Here is a 23,810-nt window from a genome sequence, read left to right on the forward strand (position 1 = left end):
CTTTTTACATCATGCCCCCAAACTAACTTTTTCTCTTGAAAAGGCATTTTGGAGATTCTCTGGTGGTCCAGTAGTTAAGAACATACCTTGCCATGTGGGACTCAGGTTTGATCCCTGGTCAGGGAACTAAGATCCCGCATGCCTCAGAGTAACTAAGCTCATGCACCTGCAACTACCGAGCCTGCATGCTCCAGTGCCCACGTGCTGCCACTAGAGAGTCCTGTGCCACAACAAAAGACCTTACATGATAAAATGAAGACCCCACGTGCCGCAACTAAGACCCAACCCAGCCAAATAAATAAATATGTTAAAAAAGAAAGAAAAGATATTTTAGGCAGGATTTTTTCCCCATTTATGCTTAGATATTTTAATATCTTTTATAAATACTGTCTGAGCACAGAATATAAAGAAGCATAAGTGACCTGGTGGGCATTATGGTCTTGGTGGAATGCCACAAGGCAAGGTGGGGATAACATAAAACGACATTGTAAAGACATGATGAAATAAGCAGGAGAGGTCTTTGGGGGCTTCAGCTGCCAGAGAAAGCCCTACAGAAAAGGTAACATTTTAGCTCAGTGTTAAGAATGGACTGATATGGGCTAGGGAAAATGCAGAAAAGATATTGTGCTGGAAGAGATGGCATGAGTAGGTGTGCAAAGGTGAAAATGAGCGTCAAGTTCAAAGGACTCAAAGTGAATGGGTTGCCAGCCTGGCTGATGGAGAGAGTTACTGTGGGGAGAACACTGGGCTGGGAATCATGAGGCATGGCACCGGAGAGCCCTGAGAGCCAGGCTGAGGGGTTGGTGCTAGCACTTCCTGAGCAATGGGTGTGGGACAGTGTGCAAGTTGTGCTTCATCTGGCACAATAGCTGAGTGGGGAGATCCTGGAACTGGGGACACAGGTCAGAACCCACAGAAGAGATAATTGGGAATAATTGACCATAGGTGAAGAGAAAGAAGAGGAGAGAGTACCAAAAAAAATTCCAGAACACGTGGCTTTGGTGACTGAGAATGACTGAGGGTACCTCACTCACCAGTCAATCTTTTGTAGTAATTCTGCCTTTCAAATGTCTTTCTTCCTTTTCCAGTGAAATGCTTTCTCCCACTCCTGCATGCACAGATCCTGATAGCTACGGTATTTACCCGCCTCCTCTTTTCTAGTCTTGCTTTACTACCAAAAGCACTAAAATCTTGCCAGCTATGAAATTACCTCATTTGGGAGAGTAATCACAAATATGCAGAACACCTTGAAGTTCTTGTCATTTTCCTACTTCTCTTCTTTCCACAAATTTTGATCTCATGTTTGGAATGAAATAACAGCTATTTATAATTTTGGTCATAGATGTGTTTTCTCTCCCATTTTCATTGCCAGGCAGTGAGTTAGGCAATGGCACCCCACTCCAGTACTCTTGCCTGGAAAACCCCATGGACGGAGGAGCCTGGCAGGCTGCAGTCCGGGGTTGCAAAGAGTCAGACACGACTGAGCGACTTCATTTTCACTTTTCATTTTCATGCATTGGAGAAGGAAATGGCAACCCACTCCAGTGTTCTTGCCTGGAGACTCCCAGGGACGGGGGAGCTAGGTGGGCTGCCGTCTATGGGGTAGCACAGAGTCGGACACGACTGAAGCGACTTAGCAGCAGCAGTAAGTTAGGGGTTAAGTTCATGAGTCCTTTTGCCTGAATTCACCTTGAATTGGGGTTTTGCTTTTGAGTTTATACTAAAGGCAGAAATATCCTTCACCTATTATTGTCCTTTGTTGTTTGAATAATGCCTTCATTAAGGTTGCCCCATTTGAACCTTTGCTGAAAAATCTTATGAAACAAGGCAAGCAGGTGTTATTTTTCAATAGATGAGCAAGCTGAGACTGAGAAGTAACATGTTCATTTACACAGACACCAAGTGTCATAACTGGAAATAACACCTAGGATCTGGTTATTTAATTACTTCCAATATACTAGATGTTATTGCAAAGTCAAAGAAGTTCATTACATGATCTTGAGTCTTATAAAACTGGGAAAATCAGGCATTAATATGTGAATAGTTGAATTACATCCTGTGGTTAAGTGACCCACTAGATGGCAATAGAAGCAATGAACAGAAGGTATGTAATTAATTACCATGTCATAATATGATGGCATAATATGATATGATGTACAAACAAGGGAGGATTGCCTACAAATTAGAAAATATTTGCAAACAATATATCTGATAGGGGGTTAGGTTAATATCCCAAATAGGCAAAGAACTCATACAACTTAACATCAAAAAGCAAAGGTTTGACAGAAAACAACAAAATTCTGTAAAGCAATTACCCTTCAATAAAAAATAAATAAAAATTTAAAAATGTGTATAGGACCCGAAGAGATATTTTTCCAAAGAAGACATGGTTAGCAGACACATGAAAAGATATTCAACATCACTAATCATCAGGGGAAGGAAAATCAAAACCACAGTGAGGTGTCACCTCACATCTGTGAGAATGGCTATTATCAAAAAGACAGCAAATAACAAGGATATGGAGAAAAGGGGACCTTCACGCACTATTCATGGGAATGTAAACTGGTACAGCCACAAAACCGGATGGGGGTTTCCCAAAAAATTAAAAATAGAACTACCACATGATCCAGCAATTCCATTCCTGGGTATTTATCCAAAGAAAATAAACACTAATTTGAAAAGTTATATGCATCCCTATGTTCATTGCAGTACTAATTACAATAGCAAAAATATAGGAACAACCTAAGAGTCCATCAATAGATTAATGAATAAAGAAGATATGGTATGTCTATGCAATGGAATACGACACCACCATAAGAAAAGAATGAAATCGTGCAATTTGTGGCAATATGGATGGACCTCAAGGGTATTATGCTAGGTAAAATAAGTCAAACAGAGAATATAAAATCAAAATAAATGAACAAACATAACAAATAGAAACAGACTCAAGGATATAGCAAGCAAACAAGTGGTTGCCAAAGGGGAGGGCAGGGGAGGGATGAGTGAAATAGGTGAGGGAAATTAAAGAGGTACAAAGTTCACACTATCAAATAAATGACTCACAGGAATGAAAAGTACAGCATGGGGAACATAGTCAGTAATATTATAATAAATTTGTATAGTGACAGATGGCAGTCAGACTTGCAGAGATCATTGTAATGTAGGAAAACAATGAATCATTGTGTTGTATGCCTGGAACTGACATTGTAGGACAGTTGTTGTTGTTGACAGTGTTGTAGGTCAATTATACTTAAATAAATAAATATTTTTAAAATTACTGGGGAGAAATAAGCCAAAGTTTTATAATGTCTGTTCATAGATAAAGGCATTGTGATTGTTTTTTTCTTTATATTTTTATATATTCCTCATATTCTCTCTAAGAGAGAATTTAGAGAATTAGAGAATTCTCTAAGAGAATCTGTACAGGATTTCAGTCTTAAATAAAAAACATTTTTAAAGGCTTAAGAAAAAATAAGGGAGAATTGTGCCCATGCATGGGCTCTGTGTTTTAAGAGAGGTGCTAACAACCTTGAGCTTATCCCAGGTGAGACTCATTGGGATCTGAGGAGCCCTAAGGATCCAAGATGAAGGGACAAACTTTCAGCAGAAAAAAATTCAGGGAGGACTTTTTGCTCCCTCCATTTAGTGGAATGCCTGGTGTGTAAAAGATGCTTCTTCTCTGAGGTCCCAAGACTAAGCCAGGAGCTAATGAACAGAAGTTACAGGATAAAAGACTACAACTTCATGTAAGGAAGGGCTCCCCAACCACTGGAACACCAAAAATATATAGAACAAACTACCTGATGTGGTAATAAGCTCCCTGTCGCTAAAGGCAACCAACATGGGCCAGATCAATGGTTATTTACGATGCTGTAGTTTGTGTGCTATCGAATTCAGAAGCAACACAGTCATGGCTGAGAGGTAGCATAATGCAGGGTTTAAGAGTGCAGGCTCTGGAGGCTATACCGTGCTCACCCCCTGGAACCTGGCTAAGCCACACAGAGGCCGTGTGTAGGTGTATTGGCCACCATCCCAGGTGAGGCATCAGTTGCCTGCCGACATCAACCTCTAGGCATGTGACTAGGTGAGCTTTCAGATAATTCCAGTCCTTCAAGTTTTGAATCATCACATCTGATACCAACTGGAGCAGAGATAAGATGCTCTACCAAACTTTGCCCAAATGACAGATTCACAAGCAAAATAAACGTTGCCATTTTAAACCACTAAGTTTGGGAATAGTTACATATCACTGAATAACTGGAATGCAATGTTTATGTGATGTTCTGAATTGCCACTGATCTTCAAGGCTACTTAACAGGTGCTGAGTCAAGTAAAAGGAGGTATTATTTTCAGAAAGGGAATTGGGTGCCTTGGGCTAATGAGAGAAGAGAAGTTTTGGTGAAACAATTGGGAGAATTTCATAGAGGATTTTGGGCAGCACAGTGAAGACTAGATCCATGGCTTTGTAATACCCTCCTTTGCTTACATGGTTTCGTGATTTTCTAAGTCTTCTGGAGAAAGTAGGTGCTGGATCCTGGCATGAAGGTAGAACAGACACTGGAGGTCTGTGATGGCAGGCACAGAAGGAGTGGTGGTGGACTTGGGAAACACACCACCCGAGGAAACAGAACAGACGAGCATGCTGACAGAGTGTGGTCCACTGGAGAAGGGAATGGCAAGCCACTTCAGTATTCTTGCCTTGAGAACCCCATGAACAGTATGAAAAGGCAAAATGATAGGATACTGAAAGAGGAACTCCCCAGGTCGGTAAGTGCCCAATATGCTACTGAAGATCAGTGGAGAAATAACTCCAGAAAGAATGAAGGGAGGGAGCCAAAGCAAAAACAATACCCAGCTGTGGATGTGACTGGTGATAGAAGCAAGGTCCGATGCTGTAAAGAGCAATATTGCTTAGGAACCTGGAATGTCAGGTCCATGAATCAAGGCAAATTGGAAGTGGTCAAACAGGAGATGGCAAGAGTGAACATCGACATTCTAGGAATCAGTGAACTAAAATGGACTGGAATGGGTGAATTTAACTCAGATGACCATTATATCTACTACTATGGGCAGGAATCCCTTAGAAGAAATGGAGTAGCCATCATGGTCAATAAAAGAGTCTGAAATGCAGTACTCTGACTGCATTAAATGACAGAATAATCTCTGTTCATTTCCAAGGCAAACCATTCAATATCACAGTTATCCAAGTCTATGCCCCAACCAGTAATGCTGAAGAAACTGAAATTGAACGGTTCTATGAAGACCTACAAGACCTTTTAGAGCTAACACCCAAAAAAGATGTCCTTTTCATTATAGGGGACTGGAATGCAAAATAAGAAGTCAAGAAACACCTAGAATAACAGGCAAATTTGGCCTTGGAGTATGGAATGAAGCAGGGCAAAGGCTAATAGAGTTTTGCCAAGAGAACGCACTGGTCATAGCAAACACCCTCTTCTAACAACACAAGAGAAGACTCTACACATGGACATCACCAGATGGTCAACACCAAAATCAGATTGATTATATTCTTTGCAGCCAAAGATGGAGAAGTTCTATACAGTCAGCAAAAACAAGACCGGGAGCTAACCACGACTCAGATCATGAACTCCTTATGCCAAATTTAGACTTAAATTGAAGAAAGTAGGGAAAACCGCTAGACCATTCAGGTATGACCTAAATTAAATCCCTTATGACTATACAGTGGAAGTGAGAAATAGATTTAAGGGACTAGATCCGATAGATAGAGTGCCTGATGAACTATGGACAGAGGTTCGTGACATTGTGCAGGAGACAGGGATCAAGACCCTCCCCATGGAAAAGAAATGTAAAAAAGCAAAATGGCTGTCTGGGGAGGCCTTACAAATAGCTGTGAAAAAAAAGAGAAGCGAAAAACAAAACAGAAAAGGAAAGACATAAGCATCTGAATGCAAAGTTCCAAAGAATAGCAAGAAGAGATAAGAAAGCCTTCCTCAGCGATCAATGCAAAGAAATAGAGGAAAATAACAGAATGGGAAAGACTAGAGATCTCTTCAAGAAAATTAGAGATACCAAGGGAACATTTCATGCAAACATTTCAAGAAAGGACAGAAATAGCATGGACCTAACAGAAGCAGAAGACATTAAGAAGAGGTAACAAGAATACACAGAAGAACTGTACAGAAAAGATCTTCAGGACCCAGATAATCACGATGGTGTGATCACTCACCTGGAGCCAAACATCCTGGAATGTGAAGTCAAGTGGGCCTTAGGAAGCATCGCTATAAACAAAGGTAGTGGAGGTGATGGAATTCCAGTTGAGCTATTCCAAATCCTGAAAGATGATGCTGTGAAAGTGCTGCACTCAATATGCCAGCAAATTTGGAAAACTCAGTGGTGGCCACAGGACTGAAAAAGGTCAGTTTTCATTCCAATTCCAAAGAAAGGCAATGCCAAAGAATGCTCAAATTACCACACAACTGCACTCATCTCACACTCTAGCAAAGTAATGCTCAAAATTCTCCAAGCCAGCCTTCAGCAATACGTGAACTGTGAACTTCCAGATGTTCAAGCTGGTTTTAGAAAAGGCAGAGGAACCAGAGATCAAATTGCCAATATCCACTGGATCATGGAAAAAGCAAGAGAGTTCCGTAAAAACATCTATTTCTGCTTTATTGACTATGCCAACACCTTTGACTGTGTGGATCACAATAAACTGTGGAAAATTCTGAAAGAGATGGGACTACCAGACCACCTGACCTGCCTCTTGAGAAACCTATATGCAGGTCGGGAAGCAACAATTAGAACTGGACATGGAACAGACTGGTTCCAAATAGGAAAAGGAGTACATCAAGGCTGTATATTGTCACTCTGTTTATTTAACTTATATGCAGAGTACATCATGAGAAACACTGGGCTGGAAGAAGCACAAGCTGGAATCAAGATTTCCGGGAGAAATATCAATAACCTCAGATATGCAGATGACACCACCCTTATGGCAGAAAGTGAAGAGGAACTAAAGAGCCTCTTGATGAAAGTGAAAGAGGAGAGTGAAAAAGTTGGCTTAAAACTCAACATTCAGAAAACTAAGATCATAGCATCTGGTCCCATCACTTCATGAGAAATAGATGGGCAAACAGTGGAAACAGTGTCAGACTTTATTTGGGGGAGGGCTCCAAAATCACTGCAGATGGTGATTGCAGCCATGAAATTAAAAGATGCTTACTCCTTGGAAGGAAAGTTATGACCAACCTAGATAGCATACTCAAAAGCAGAGACATTACTTTGCCAAAAAAGGTCCATCTAGTCAAGGCTATGTTTTTCCAGTGGTCATGTATGGATGTGAGAGTTGGACTGTGAAGAAAGCTGAGCACCGAAGAATTGATGCTTTTGAACTGTGGTGTTGGAGAAGACTCTTGAGAGTCCCTTGGGCTGCAAGGAGATCCAACCAGTCCATTCTGAAGGAGATCAGCCCTGGGTGTTCACTGGAAGGACTGATGCCAAAGCTGAAACTCCAATACTTTGGCCACCTCATGTGAAGAGTTGACTCACTGGAAAAGACCCTGATGCTGGGAGGGATTGGGGGAAGGAGGAGCAGGGGACAACAGAGGATGAGATGGCTGGATGGCATCACCGACTCGATGGACACGGGTTTGGGTAAACTCAAGGAGTTGGTGATGGACACGGAGGCCTGGCGTGCTGTGATTCATGGGGTCACAAACAGTGGACACGACTGAGCAACTGAACTGAACTGAGCATACTATTGCCTGTTGGTATGCAAAGGAATCTAAGAGATTGTTTTCTAGATAAGGAAATCAGGATCAGGCACTTTGAAAACAACTAAACACAAATTGTTCAGTAGGGACAGTACAAATGAATTACAGAGAGAAAAGATTAGGTTTAGTGAGAAGACTATGAAACAGTGATGAGTCCAAAAAAGATTTCTTGAATTCGAAGACCAAAAAAATTGAGACAGCATGGCTCTTTCTGTGTCTAAGAAGGGGAACAATAAGGCAGTTCTTAATGGTTAGAGCATGGAATCATGTTGGAAATTCTATCAGCAATACTATAAATGACAGTTCTCTCATTTTTTTAAAGAAGAAAGTTACAGAAGAAGGAAACAAGGGTAAAACCAATTCCCTAGTGATCAGAGTATGATAACATCAGGATATCCAAGGTCTACTTCCCTGGTGCTGTGAATGCAGGACAGAGGAAGCAGGCAAGAAAAGATCCTAGCAGGCAATTACTTGTCTGCCTTATTAATTTCAGGCTATAAAACTAGGAAGAAATGATGTCAACATGGGCTGAAATCTTCTGAATAGCAATTTCTGACTAGGCAAACTGAAGTGCTTACCTTGCTTATTTCTCCTTCTGTTCATTTCCTGCAGTGCACAGCACCAGTTCAGTTTTGTTCAGTTGCTCAGTCGTGTCTGACTCTTTGTGACCCCCATGGACTGCAGCATGCCAGGCTTCCCTGTCCATCACCAACTCCTGGAGCTTGCTCAAACTCATGTCCACTGAGTCAGTGATGCCATCAGTTGTCCTCCCTAGAAAAGAACAAAAAAGCAATTTCAGCATCTAGGGTGGAAGGGGACAGTATTAATCACAATGAAGTTTGACAGAACAGAAGCCTCCCCAGGTCCACTCAGACCTTTTAAAGCTTTTACACCCCCTGTAGAATATCACAAGTCCATGAATATCAAACCATAAAAGAGGGAAGAAGTTTATTTGGAAAGTGGTAATAGCTCAGGACTGGCCCGTGTTTGAGTGTGTCTCTCCCTACCCCTGGTTGTCTAAATCAGGTCTTCTAAGCTGTCAGGAATGTTTTGTTTTTTTCCTCTTTTGAGAAGAGGCTGCCTAAATGACAGTTAGCTTGGAAGTTGTACTTGGGGCATTTAATTGATCTTAAATTAAAAAGAAAGACAACAGTGTGGTTTTAATTCTGACATTTATTATAACAGATAAGGATTCTAGAAAAAATAATGTCAAGTCTAGGTGGAACTGTTAGGCTGTGAGATGGACTCAGGAATATTTCGTTTCTTAAAAAGGGAAAGGGAACCATGTTCCTGCTACAGCTTAACTTGGCTCTCAGTATAGGGTCTGGAGCCAGATCTGTGATTAACATCAAAGATGGCCCCGTGCCTGTGATGTGCAGCCCTGGTGCCTCCCTCCAGATGTCAGGTCCGTCTTCTCCCTACTGTCTAGCAGTTAGAGTTGAGTCGATATATCTTAGAATCAGGGACGGGAGGGGATGTTAAAAGATCATCTAGGTAATTTCTCTGCCTTCAGGGAGGAGTAAAACAAAACCATTCTATATGTGTTAAACATCCCTTGTTTGTAAATCATATTTCTTTAAAGGACTTCACAAATGAGCCCCAGGGAGCTATTTAGAGTTAATTCATCACTATCAGGAAATGGTTGATGTGCATCCTCTCCTATTTCAGGTTCAGACCTTCCTTCTCATCCTTTGGTGAAGAGACACTGTAGTTGGTTATTATCATCCTGATAAGAAGCCTTCCTATTCTTTGTCTCTTGTTCCTTGAATACATTTGTTTCTGAAAACTTGCTTCACATACCCTCAAGTCATATCCATTACTTGATGCTGAGTCCTCCCTCCAATTGATGTTCTTCTTTAGTTAAGAAACCCAAAATGGGATCTGTATTCTAGAAAAAATTTGGCTACTTGACATCTCGGAGCAATGATCTAATGATCCTACAGCCCCAGACATTCCTTCAGGACCACACTGGCTCTTTAAACCACAGCATGATGGTGGCCAATGGTCGTGTGTTGTCCTGTTGAAATTTATGCAACTGTTTCATCTTTTCCAATAACCTTCCTCACCAAATGTTCCTTTCTTTCCCCACCTTCTACCCTCCCTTCCTCTCGCTCTTTCTTTTTGAAGTATAAAGTGAAGTCGCTCAGTCGTGTCCGACTCTTTGCGACTCCGTGGACTGTAGCCCACCAGGCTCCTCCGTCCATGGGATTCTCCAGGCAAGAATACTGGAGTGGGTTGCCATTTCCTTCTCCAGGGGATCTTTCTGACCCAGGGATCGAACCCAGGTCTCCTGTATTGAGGGCCAACGCTTTAACCTCTGAGCCACCAGGGAAACCCTAATTTTGAAGTATAATTGACATACAAAAGTGAAAGAAAGTGAAAGTGAAGTCACTCAGTCATGTCCAACTCTTTGCGACCCCATGGCCTGTAGCCTACCAGGCTTCTCGGTCCATGGGATTTTCCAGGCAAGAATACTGGAGTGGGTTACCATTTCCTTCTCCAGGAGATCTTTCCGACCCAGGGATTGAACCCGGGTCTCCTGCATTGTAGGCAGACGCTTTACCGTCTGAGCCACCAGGAAAGTCCATAGTTTCAGTTTTATAATATAATGATTAGATATTTATGTATAATGAAATGATTATCAAATTACCCAATTTATAGATTTATTAAAAATTTTAACACTGTGAAGGCCTAACAAAACTCATCCATAATCCAGATGCAGCCTCGGGACCAGCATTTTGCTACCTGTGCACAGTTGGAAGATTATAAGCTGATTTATATGAGGCCTGTGGCAGCCTGGTTTGTGAATGTGCTTGAAAAATACAATATTGTAAAGTAAAAAAAGAAAAAATAATAAATGGTTTAAAAAAAAAAGAAAAATGCTTCTTGTTACTGTGACTTCCCATTGTCTTTGATGGTGGCCATCTTCACTCACTTGCTGAGTTTCCTCTCATTCCAGGTCCTTGGTTGTGGTTCTGTTGCCCAAGCCGTTCTCAGTCGAGGACACTTTGGAGGAATCATCACTATCAATACTGGATTTTCAATGGCAGTTGGAATGGCCATTTATGTGAGTGCAGGTGTCTCTGGTAAGTACCAGAAACAATGACGACGACTACCAACTCAGCCATCCCAGTGTACTATCACTGTTCCGGGTGCTTTACATACCTTAGCTGTTTTAGACCTCAGCAGTCCTGCAAGAATATGTCTTTGATTCTATTTTTATAAATGACCAATTTTAAATGGCCAGCAAATAAATGCTAAATGACTTGCCACTTTGGCAACCTGTAGCAAGAGACAGAGATGAGGGTTGGAACTCAGAACTGATTCCTAAATCCGGCCACTGAATCGTATTCTTCACCTGTCAATACATTCTTTTATAAGCTCCATCTTATGCTTGAAAACCACTTCCCAGATATTCTGCAAATGGCCCGTGAAGATCACTCCAACAGAGACAATTCCCTACACCTTTATCAGAGCAATCACAGAGAGCCCTGGGCCATTTGCAAAGTAGCTGGTGCTTTCATGGAGGTGCAGGGCTAATCAGGAGGTCTTGGTCCAACCCTGCCGTGAGTGGTAGACTAATTAAAAGCAATTCTGGAGGTTCTGAGAAGCAAAATGAAATGATACTTAATGCAGCCTGGGACCTTAGGAAGGAACTGTGAAAATGATCGACTTCCCAAAGGGTTGCGAAATCTTTAGCAGCCTTGTCTTGGGGACTCAGAACATTAAGGTAAGACTGTTGGTGATAAGGGAAGATGGAGACCCCAGTGTGCTGGGCACTGTACAGGGTGCTGTATACAATTTATCTCCTCTCTCTTCTGTATCATCTCCTCTCTCTTCTACAGCAGCACTCTGAGGCAGGTGTTACTGTCCATTCTACAGAGAAAACTAGAGGCCTAAAGAGTCTTGCTTTTTGCTTTGGGTTTGTGCTCAGTCATGTCTTTGCGAGCCCATGGACTATATATAGCCCACCAGGCTCCTCTGTCCATGGGATTCCTCAGACAAGAATACTGGAATGGGTTGCCGTTTCCTACTCCAGGGGATCTTCTCAACCCAGGGATAGAACCTGTGTCTCTTGTGTGTCCTGCAATGGCAGGTGGATTCTTTACCACTGTGTCATCTGGGAAGCCCCCAAGGGGTTAAATTAATTGCCAGACATCTTACAGCTGGTAAAAAGGCAAATCAAAGATTTGGCCCAGGTCCATGAGACAGCAAAGCACAGGTCCCCGTTGCTAAACAACACTTCCAATGATCTATCATGGGAAAGGCAGTTTAGACAGGGCTGTACATGTCCAGTACAGGGCAGGAGGGTCCAAGAGAGGATCCTGCAGGTGTGTTGGCTGGACTGGTGACAAGCACTGCCATTGTAGCACTGAAGAATGACTGCCCAGACCCACTCAAAGCCTAAGGGGACTAGTTACTCAGAACAGACATTTGCTGGTGGGCTGCCGTCTATAGCGTCACACAGAGTCGGACACGATTGAAGCGACTTAGCGGCAGCAGCAGCAGCAGCAGCCTTTCCATATCATAGGGGCACTCAGATCCTGAGGCAGTCCAGGTTACAGATTCCCATGTATGTGGTTTGTTAGGTAGGAGCAGGGTTTCTGTTCAACCTCACGCCAAGCCTTTGCTGTGATCCCTGCACTCTACTGCCTACCTGAGATGCAAAAATAACCAAGGGGCCATCCTGAATGGGCCAAGGCTTGATGACAGTGCAGGCCTTGACACCAGAGACAGAATACCTTCTTGGCTTCAAACAAGCATGGAGAATGCTCTGTTGCCTCCCCCCATACCCTTCCAACTACATTCAGACAAGTTTGGTTTCCACAAACCATGCAATATAAATGTAGGCATATTCTCAGCTACTTTTTAAAGGTGGAGATGTGGTTTTGCAGTATTTCACCTACATAACTCCCTGAATTGAATATCATCAAATATTTACTTGGATAAATTGGTCCCAGACCTTACCAATGTAGCTGACACTTCACCACCACCACTGTCAATGTCTGTTTGCATACACTGATATATTTGGAGTTATCATGGGAGGAAAAGGGGCAGAGACCAGGAGGAAGGAGAAGAGGGAGTGAAAGATGGTGTGAGGTCTTCCCATCTGGCCTTTAGCCTGGGGTTGGTTAAGCCCCTATGCTCAGAGGAGTAAGGGGACGGTTTTCACGAAGCACTGTTTCTGAGAGGCTTGGGAGCTGTCCAAATTGTTTCAGAGAGACTGTGAATCCCCAAATCCAAGGGGAACAGTTTCTGATCCTGGCTAATAGAAGGCAGCTATTGCTATTGTTTAGTCGCTAGATCGTGCTCTTTGCAACTTGATGGACTATAACCCGCCAGGCTCCTCTGTCCATGGAATTCTCCAGGCAAGAATATGGAGTGGGTTGCCATCTCCTTCTCCACAGGATCTTCCTAACCCAGGGACTGAACCCACGTCTTCTGCATTGGCAAGCAGATTCTTTGCCACTGAGCCACCTGGGATGGCAGTGCTGAGCTGGAGAAAGGGAGCTTATTTCCCATCTCTGTTTGGAAATAAGTGCTATTCAGGCTCCCAGGGAAATGGGGAAACAGGCACAGATAACACCCTGGCCCAATGATGACATCAGTGCAGACTCAGTATTGGTTTTAACAGCCTGGGAATAGGAGAGGAAGATTGGCGGGGTGGGAGGTGGGGGTGATTTTCTCATAGTGGCTGCAACCAACATACTGGTTTGTGGACACTTGTGAGGCCCTCTTTGGGAATTCAAAAAAAAAATAACTAATGTATATTAGGCACAAACATAAGTGGGACCCCACTTTGTGGTCCAGACTGAGAAGGTCAGCTGACCTCTGGTTTTGGAACATAAAACGTTACTTCTCTGCACAGGAGTCACCTACCCTGCTCCCTTGTGAGCTTGCCAGGAGTCCGGCAATCCAGTCTGGCCAATCAGAACTTGCAATGCCTTGATTATGCACCACCCCACACTCAGCATTTGCTCTGCTGACTTGTACCTAGACTAAGTCAGCTATTTCTTATGCAGCATTTTATAGGCAATAAAAATCTCCAGAATAAAGCAAGATTGCTTAATGAGAGCTCAAATAGTAGGATTATCTCCATCATAGAGTTGTCTGTGGGTGGCAGGGAGAAGGGGACTCATCTAGGACAGAACCCTGAACCAGATCACCTTGCTCATGTAAGACTTTCATCTCAGGCCTCCTCCTGGGCTTCAGCTCCACCCACCCATGGCCCTCTCCAACTCTAACACTCCTGTTTCTTCCGCAGTGCTGCTCTGTTTTGTCCTTCAGGTAAGGGTGAGCCAAGTGATCGCGCATCTCTGCAAAGAGAAACTCTCCTCATTGCTTTGCAAAGCGCCCTCCCAGACACAGCCTCTCTGACCCTCAAACAGCTTTCCCTCTGTAGATGTTTGTAGCCTGAGCTATCTCAATAAAGACCTCTGGCTATTTATATCTCCAACTTTCATATCTTGAACACCTACTAAGTGCCTTTTGGTATGTGAAGGTCAAGGTGAATAATAGTTCTGGCCTCAGGGTGCTTTTGAGAGACTAAAAGCATAAATCTTCTATGCTTTAAACCTACAGCAAGTTTTATTTTGGAAGAGAAGCTTGCTAAATAATATCTCTCCCATTGGCGGACTCATCTGAGGGGAGATATTTTTGATTGGAGGTGATTTCTTATATCCCTGGGTCCTTTCACACTGGCTCCCTCCAGGCTGGCTGGGTGGCAGTGACCCTCCAACTAGCCTCTGGAAAAGAGAAACAGGGCTGGCTCCAGGAACTTTTCCCCTGCCTTGTGTGGTCCCCTCTTCTAAGCCCTGTTTCCAGCTTCCTGGTAAGCTGTACTCTTGCCAGTCTCCAGAATTATGACTGTCTTAGATTTAAAAGCAAAACAAAACAGCTGATGCATGTGTAAGTCTTCACGAAGTCACCTGTGCTTTGATGTATTGACATTTTCTTGTTCATATGAGCCCCTGAGGGGCAGAGTCAGGTGAAGACAGGGCCCTCATAGTTTAGCCAGCAGTAAGAATCCCTCCCCACTGCAAGCCCACCTTGGCTTAGAGATTCAGGAAAAGCACAACTTTCTTCCTGGAGGCAATGAGAGGAGGGAGGCTTCCAAAAACAAGCTTATCAATAGGTTCTGTGTGGAGTCAAATGGCAAAGTGTCATCATCATCATCATCATTATCACTGCTTTGTTTACAGCTATTTCCATAACCCAGAGGTCCACATTTCAGTGTGGTTACACTGACAGTCACTCTAATCCCCCCAACACACACACTAAATGTCTTCTGTACTCTCCACATGTGTCCTTCATCCCTAGGAATCAAGCCCATATGTTCAAAGATGACTTTTGAAATTTTTTCACCTGCCTTCTGAGGCAGAGAAAACCTTTATGAACTTGGTAAAGAAAACCTAGAAAAGTCAAAACATAGAAGATAGGCCCTAGAGTTCAAATAAGCTTGGATTTGCATCCGAGACCTACCACTTATCAGCCATGTGACCATAAACTGTTACTTCTCAGTTTCCCCACCAATTAACTGGAGTAGGGCCCATCTCACTGGTTTCTTAGGAGGATCAGTGCGTGTAATTACCCATATGACAGCATCTGGCAAGTGTTCAATATGTGTGGTTGTTGCTGCTACAGCAAAGTTGGCTGGGGATAGCAGTAGCCTACCCCCGGACCAAGCCCTCTGCCTGAACTTGCAAATGGATAAGACTCAAAGAGGATGATTTCTTGAGTCAGAGTTTACGTTGGGGTGAAGGAAATGTTATTCCATTTCTGTGTGTGAGATATACATTGTCTATGCAGAGAAACTACAGAGAATCCATTCAGATGTTGTGACCACTTCAAAATAAACTGAGCCCCTTACCTCAGTGAGAGGCACAGCTCACCAAGGGAGGGCCATTAAAGATATGTCTCTTTTTCAGTGCTAATATTATTTCTATATCCTCTGGACATGGACTTAGGAATTACTAGATACAGAATTAAATCTGCTAAGTATATTATATAAATACATTGATTTTAAAATATACTGAAGCTAACAGTTTATATCAATCTCTTTGGGGTAATTGATTTATGGATAGGCAAAGCCCAGTAGAACAAACTGTGGAAAATTCTTAAAGAGATGGGAGTACCAGACCCCCTTACCTGCCTCCTGAGAAATCTGTATGCAGGTCAAGAACCGAGCGTTAGAACCAAACATGGAAAAGCAGACTGGTTCCAAATAGGAAAAGGAGTACGTCAAGGCTGTATATTGTTACCCTGCTTATTTAACTTCTATGCAGAGTACATCATGAGAAACGCTGGGCTGGAAGAAGCACAGCTGGAATCAAGATTGCTGGGAGAAATATCAATAACCTCAGATATGCAGATGACACACCACCCTTATGGCAGAAAGCAAAGCAGAACTAAAGAGCCTCTAGAGGAAAGTGAAAGAGGAGAATGAAAAAGTTGGCTTAAAGCTCAACATTCAGAAAACTAAGATTATGGCATCCAGTCCCATCACTTCATGGCAATAGATGGGGAAACAATGGAAACAATGACAGACTTCATTTTCTTGGGCTCCAAAATCACTGCAGATGGTGACTGCAGCCATGAAATTAAAAGACGCTGGGAAGAAAAGCTATGACTAACCTAGACATATATTAAAAAGCAGAGACATTACTTTGACAACAAAGGTCCATCTAGTCAAAGCTATGGTTTTCCCAGTAGTCACGTATGGATGTGAGAGTTGGACTATAAAGAAAGCTGAGCACTGAAGAACTGATGCTTTTGAACTGTGGTGATGGAGAAGACTCTTGAGAGTGACAGCCAGGAGATCCAACCAGTGCATCCTAAAGGAAATCAGTCCTGAATATTCATTGGAAGGACTGATGCTGAAGCTGAAACTCCCATACTTTGGCCACCTGATGGGAAGAACTGAGTCATCTGAAAAGACCCTGATGCTGGGAAAGATTGAAGGCAGGAGGAGAAGGAGATGACAGAGGATGAAATGGTTGGATGGCATCACTGACTTGATGGATACGAGTTTGAGCAAGCTCTGGGAGTTGGTGATGGACAGGGAGGCCTGGTGTGCTGCAGTCCATGGGGTTGCAATGAGTCGGACATGACTGAGCGACTAAACCGAACTAAAAGCCCAGTAGAGAGAGATGACAGATAGACAGAATGATAGACACATAAATAGACAGAGATGGAAACTAAGCCACTTGAGTACAAGTTTCTTTATAAATTTGACTTTGAGAAAGCTAAACTTCCTGAAAAGCATCTAATGATGCCATGAGGATTAACAGTCCTCTCTTCCTCCCCACTCTCACACACATGCCCGTGTCCTCACATATGGTTCCTTACCTAGAAGACTGAGTTCTGCCTGCAGTCCCTAGATAAGCTTTTCTCCACAACAGTTCTCCCTGGCCTACCCTCTGACTTTCTTAATCACCTTGTCTTCTTTGCAGGTGGCCACATCAACCCAGCTGTTTCTTTTGCAATGTGTCTTTTTGGACGGATGAAGTGGTTCAAATTCCCCTTTTATGTGGGGGCCCAGTTCTTGGGAGCCTTTGCAGGGGCTGCAACCCTCTTCGGCATTTACTATGGTGAGTAGGGCCCCTGAGTCCAGAGATTATGGAGAGCTGAGTGTAAGCTGAAATTCAGGATTACTTGGCAGGAAGAGGTGAGATATAACAGGACACAGACTGTCATACACTTGACCGGCAGTTCTAAGTGTCCTGAATGAAAGTGAAAGTGTTGGCTGCTCAGTTGTGTCCAACTCTTTGTGACCCCATGGACTGTAGCCTGCCAGGCTCCTCTGTCCATGGAATTCTCCAGGCAAGAATACTGGAGTGGGTTTCCATTCCTTTCTCCAGGGGATCTTCCCAGCCCAGGGATTGAATCCAGGTTTCCTGTATTGCAGGTGGATTCTTTGCCATCTGAGCCAGCAGGGAAGCCCTTCTAAGGGTCCTAAGTTCTAGTTAATGGGGCCAACATTATTCTCAGAGCACATTCATGAAGCCTCTTAATGAAAATGATCACAAGTTAAATGAAGGGGAGAACATAAAGGAATTCTGTCTTTAGACCCAACCAGTACTACAATGTAAACAATGCCAAAGCAAACAACAGGCCACTGGCTTCTCCAAAGCTTTTTCTGAATTGGCTGGGAGAGAAACCATTGACTTCTTTCAAAGGGAATGATGAGTAAATATTTAGAGAAGGAATTTAGAGCAAAGCCTTTGAGGGAAGGAACACAGCAGAGAGATGGAGTGGGTAGGGAACCCCATCTCCCTTTTGTCAAATAGCCAGGGCTTCCATTTGGCAGCAGTCCTGGGGGAATCAAAGTTCTGACAATGGAAGACCCAGACTTTAGTTCCATATGAACTAAGTAGCTGTGTGGCTTCAATAAGTCATCTGACCTTATTGGTCTCAGTTTCCTCCTCTGGAAAATGAGGGAATGAACTAGATGACTTCAGAACCCCTTCAAGCTAAAAAATCTTGGGGTTCCATAAAATCAACTGTTAAAGTAGTTTCTTCTATCTAACCCAAAGTAAATCTCAATACCTTATAACTCTCAAGCTGGAAAAATTAGGAAACTAGAATTTATGAGCCAAGCTGCCAGGGTCCAGCCCCGGTGGATCCAGGGAATTTGAAGGTGGGGACGGCGTCGGCATCTTTGGAAAAATACATATTTAATTACAGATATATAGAGAGAGATTAGAAATGGATAGTGTAGTAGGAGAATTAGTGGAGAAAAGAGGCTGAATTCAGCCAGAGAAACGGGAGCAAGAAAGAAGCGACATGGTGGAATCAGTCTTTCCGGAAACTGATCTGATTTCTTTATTTTTGGGTTTGCTTATATACCTTTTGTTACACATAGGGATGAATAGAGAGTCACGCGGGGGTCTTAGGGATATTACATCATCTTCTGGCCATGAGTGAGACCTGCTGACATTCTATGATCCTTTCTTTCTGATAACCAAAAACCTTATTTCCTCCAAGGGTGTTTTTTCTTAAACCAGGGACCACCCTCCAGATAAAGTTGCATTCCTATAGGGTGAGTGTATAGTGAGTTACAATCAAGAAAGGAATTTATTTAACCCAAGGTTAACAGGATTAATCTTAAAGGTTAATACTTATTTCTCCTATATGTTTAAAGGTTAATACTTATTTCTCCTATATGTTAGTTATATTCATTATACGGGCAGGGAATATGGAGATTTAGCAGCAAACATCAGCCCAACAAATGAAAATCCTTTTACCAATGTTCCCCTTAAGATCTATTTAGTCTTAAGATAGTGATAAAGTTACATTTTTACATAACAAGGACACAGTGATTTATAACAAAGCACAGTGATCTATTACAAAAGAGAAAATCCATTAACTCAAAAAGGCTAGTATTGCTAACATCAAAAACTACTATATTTCCTTTTCTATATTCCAAATACATTGATTAATATAGTCCCAGGTGCCTAAGGATATGGAGGCCTGGCGGCAATCATTGACTCAACAATGAGAAAAGCCCTATGCTAATTAAGACTCTCAAAATACTCCAAAACTCTCTGTGCTGTTTGTGGTTGAGAGGTAGTAAACAATCATGTGGCAGGAGTATGGATAAGCCTGTCACACAAGCTAGTCTGTCAGCAGAGAGGTTTGACCTGAGACATCCTTGTCCCACCCAGAGCAGGGAATCAGCAGCAATTATTGACACAACAAATGAAAAACCCTTCACCAATATAATTCCTAACCAACCCACTATACTAATAATTTCTAACTCCCCAAAAGAATTTGCCTTTAGTAAGTCTAAAACATCTCATGCCTCTCAGGTTGGGAGGCTGTAAACAGTCATATGTGGCCGGACGAACCTATACAGGCGGGCTAGATAACCTTCAGAGGAGTCGTAAGCTGAAACACTCTTGTCACGCCCAGGAATTTTTATTGCCTTGGAGCTGCACGTTTACTCCTTCTCTGAGAGAAATGGTTATGGGGGAGAACATAAAACAGACTCTGGTTTTGGGGTAGATGCTCAGGAACAGGGGGTTTCCTGAGGCTTGATCACGCCTTTGCGTATGCCAAGCCTCTTTCCTCATGACCTTTGCTATGGGCGGAGTTCCTCACGCTGGCCCCCAACACCAAGCCTAACAGAGGTGCCTGTGGAAAGGCACCTCTTCCCACAGACTATCCTAAGAATTAGAGTGTAAGAAAACTAAAGGAGAAACTCAAGATGAGACCAGAAACCTGGAGAGTCAGCGGCTGGGTCAGGAGAGGCTTGGGGGTCTGGGACAACCTAGACCACACTGCTATGTCAGGGTCTGCTGTGTCTCTTGCTCTAAGGGCATCTTCACTGTACTTGATGCCCTCAAATGCTGGACTGGTATTAGGGGTTACTGAGAACCCTCTGGGAATCATGGATTCTGTCTAGAGCAGGTCTAAGCCTCACTTTGGCTTTTAGTCAATCTTGCAAATTCCAACAATTCCCCTCAGAGAAAACTGGTTCCCAAGACCCACTGAATAAGGATTTGGCTCAAGTGTGGAGAGAACCATCCAGGGCAGCCAGGGCTTTCTTTCTCTGACCCGTCACCCTGGGAGCTCTCTGCTGCTGCTGCTGCTGCTGCTGCTGCTGCTGCTAAGTCGCTTCAGTCATGTCCGATTCTGTGCGACCCCACAGACGGCAGATCACCAGGCTCCCCCGTCCCTGGGAATCCCCAGGCAAGAACACTGGAGTGGGTTGCCATTTCCTTCTCCAATGCATGAAAGTGAAAAGTGAAAGTGAAGTCGCTCAGTCGTGTCCGACTCTTAGCGATCCCAAGGACTTCAGCCTACAAGGCTCCTCCATCCATGGGATTTTCCAGGCAAGAGTACTGGAGTGGGGTGCCATCGCCTTCTCCGTGGGAGCTCTCTGGGCATCTCTAAAACTACCAAAGCATGAGACGAAGAGAGGCAAATGATATGGATCTGCCAAACTGAAGCTGGCTATTTGTCTGTACTTGCTCAGCACAAGACCTGGCATAAGTCTCCCTCTCTTCTGCCCAGAGGACACTAACATGCCAGAGCTCTGTCTTCCATAGATGCATTTATGTCTTTTGCTGGTGGAAAACTGCTCATCGTGGGAGAAAATGCAACAGCACACATTTTCGCAACATACCCAGCTCCGTATCTGTCTCTGGTGAATGCATTTGCAGAACAAGTAAGTGTATATGCAACAAGACCCAACTTCAGTGAAAAGACGTAATCTAATAAGGAGGATGCATAGGAACATTACAGGCCTATCAGAAAGGAAAGTCTGTGTTTCCAGAGTTGGAGGTCCCTAAGCATAACCCTAGCTTTGCTGACAAATTCTTGTGCTTGCCAAAGTTGAACCACTGAGTTTCCTGCTTCTTCTTTAAAAAGTACCCTTGTTTCACATCAGTTAAAGTTCAGAGAAAAGTGGAGGAGTGGACATTTCAACCCCATATGGACAAATGGGGTTTGCTTTGCGAAAATTGTCTCATTTGTTCTCATCATGTAAATGTATCAGTTCAGTTCACTTCAGTTGCTCAGTTGTGTCCGACTCTTTGCAACCCTGTAAATGTATAGATCTGGAGAAAAGACGTTTTGTTATCAGTTCAAGAACTGAAGTGTGGTAGGCGAGCTGAGGGTCCTCAGTGTCTCCCCATATGTACAGGTTTATCTAGACTCTCTAGGCAGCTAGAAGTGTCTCTCCTTTTTGACAGTTAAACAAGCGGCATCCAAGCATCTGTCATGTAGCCAACAGCACCACTATTCTGCTCTTAAATCAGTTGTCTGAGTCTCATCCTGATTCTTCTGCTTAGGAGCTCTGTGCCCTTGGGCAAGTTTCTTAACCTCTTTCAATCCTCCTTTCCTCAACTGTAAATTGTGAATAAATAGGATTTATCTCACAGATTAGTGTGAGGTTCTAATGAGAAAAAGCAATGAAGTACCTGGCACATAAAATAAGTATCTGGTAAATAGTAGCTGTCATTTAGTTGTTAAAGTAAAATAGTAATACAATTTCCAAATAATAGTTTAGAAATTTTAAAGTAGAGTCTGGGGGAAACACCCACTATACCACACCACTTCAAGATACCTGCTATCACTGTTTGTATAATCCCTTACAACTTGTCTTTTATGTTATTTTCAAGTATAAAATGTAATGCATATATAATTTTTTACCTAATGTCATAAGTATTTTTAAATTGTACCACATGTGTGTGCTTAGTTGCTCAGTCGTGTCTGACTTTTGTGACCCCATAGACTGTATGTAGCCCACCAGGCCCCTCTGTCCACTGGGATTCTCCAGGCAAGGATACTGGAGTGGGTTGTCATTTCCTTCTCCAGTGGATCTTCATGACCCACGAATCAAACCTGGGTCTCCTGCATTGCAGGCGGATTCTTTACCAACTGAGCCATGAGGGAAGCCTCCGATTTTTTTTTAAATGTTACCACATAGTTTTTGTTTTCTAATTTTTTTTTCTGAAAACATACCTGTTCATTTTCATGTTAACCTAGAAAAATATTTCATGTTAACCGAGGTAAATATTAATCATCACATTGTACACACAGATTTCATATTTATTGTTTTTAGTGGCTGTATAATAGACTATAGAATGGGCACTACACAATTGCTTTTGCCCTGTTGATGTGGAATCCAGTTTTCCAGTACTATAAATAATGCTTAAATATGTATTTGCATATTCATTTTATGATTTTTCCATATTTTAGATTATTTCCAAGGTGTAGTTCTCAAATATCCAACTGGGTCCAATTGAGTACACACATTTATGGGCTTTTTAAAATACATATTGCTAAATCATTGTTAAATTGCCTTTCAAAAGTATAAAACATGATTAGTTCAACCAGGAAAGCCTGAGAGAACTGATATCATTTCCCTAATATTTGGTATTGCTTGCATTTTTTTCATTACAAATCAGTTTTCCCCACTTATTTGTTTTTCAAATCTCTTTTTATTTTATGAACTGTCTTTTCATTTCCTTTGCCCATGTATCTATTGATGTCTCACATCGTTTTTCTCACCAATTTGAATGAGCCCCTTTGTTCATTTCTCCAGCCTGCAGCTTGCCCTCTATTTATCTGGTAGTAGCTTAACAGGTCAGTGTAGTTGAGATACAGTCTCTAGAGTTAAACTCTCTGCATCCACACCTGATTGCCACTGACTGTGTCACCTCAGTCAGGTAAATAGTCTGTAAAGGAGAGAGATATTAGCGCTCATGTCTAGGACTGCTAATAAGAAGAAAAGGCTCTGACACAGTGCTCAGCCAGTGTTACGTTGCTTATTACTAGGTTTGTTGTTTAACAGTCGGGGGTGCATTTTGAGGTGGGCCAGCGGGAAGAATATAAGCTGAACCCCTCGTACATTTTCTCCTTACCCAGGTAGCGGCCACCATGTTCCTCCTCATTGTCATCTTTGCCTTTTTTGACTCGAGAAACTTGGGAGTCCCCAGAGGCCTCGAGCCTGTTGTCATTGGCTTCCTGATTGTCACCATCGCCTCCTCTCTGGGAATGAACAGTGGCTGTGCCATGAACCCGGCTCGAGACCTGAGTCCCAGACTTTTCACTGCTGTGGCAGGTTGGGGGTTTGAGGTGTTCACGTAAGTAACAAAATGATCGGGGAAGAGGGAGGAAGATTCATGCTGCGCCTCAATGGGGGTGGGGCTGGGCTTCGACCTGGAGATCCAAGAGAGCGCAGATGGCAGGGTGAGGGTAAGAGCACCCTCTTCGTAAGTGTGGAATGTATCACTGGTGATTTATGATGTGTGTGTGTGTGTGTGCAAGACAGAGAGAGAGAAGGGGGAGGGAGACAAAGAGACAGACAGAGAGCAATCACTGACGCTATTCTAATCACCACCACTGGCAGCACTGGAGCTGCTACAGAGTAAGCACTGTGAGGACAGGGGCCTTAACCGCATTTGCACTGCTTTGTCTGCAGTGACTGAAATAGGGTCCAGCACATAGAAAGCCTCAGTGAACGCTATTGAACAAAAGAATGGATAAATGCTCTGCGCCACATATGTTCTAGGAGATGAAGGATACAAAAAGAATCAAGCATCATTCCCT

The 23,810-nt window shown here is 43.0% G+C and overlaps 1 protein-coding gene across 1 annotated transcript in view; it reads left to right on the top strand.

Annotated features, from left to right (window-relative positions):
* The window catches only part of AQP9 (aquaporin 9), a 50,221-nt gene that overhangs the window by 20,669 nt on the left and 5,742 nt on the right, over positions 1-23,810 (top strand). The window contains exons 2-5 of the mRNA XM_040226619.1: positions 10,711-10,837; positions 17,204-17,341; positions 20,804-20,922; positions 23,127-23,344. Coding sequence (XP_040082553.1) covers positions 10,711-10,837; positions 17,204-17,341; positions 20,804-20,922; positions 23,127-23,344 — 602 coding nt within the window. The remainder of the gene's footprint in view (positions 1-10,710; positions 10,838-17,203; positions 17,342-20,803; positions 20,923-23,126; positions 23,345-23,810) is intronic.

The sequence above is a fragment of the Oryx dammah genome, unplaced genomic scaffold (genome assembly GCF_014754425.2).
Source record: "Oryx dammah isolate SB20612 unplaced genomic scaffold, SCBI_Odam_1.1 HiC_scaffold_26, whole genome shotgun sequence".
NCBI classification, from domain to species: Eukaryota; Metazoa; Chordata; class Mammalia; order Artiodactyla; family Bovidae; genus Oryx; species Oryx dammah.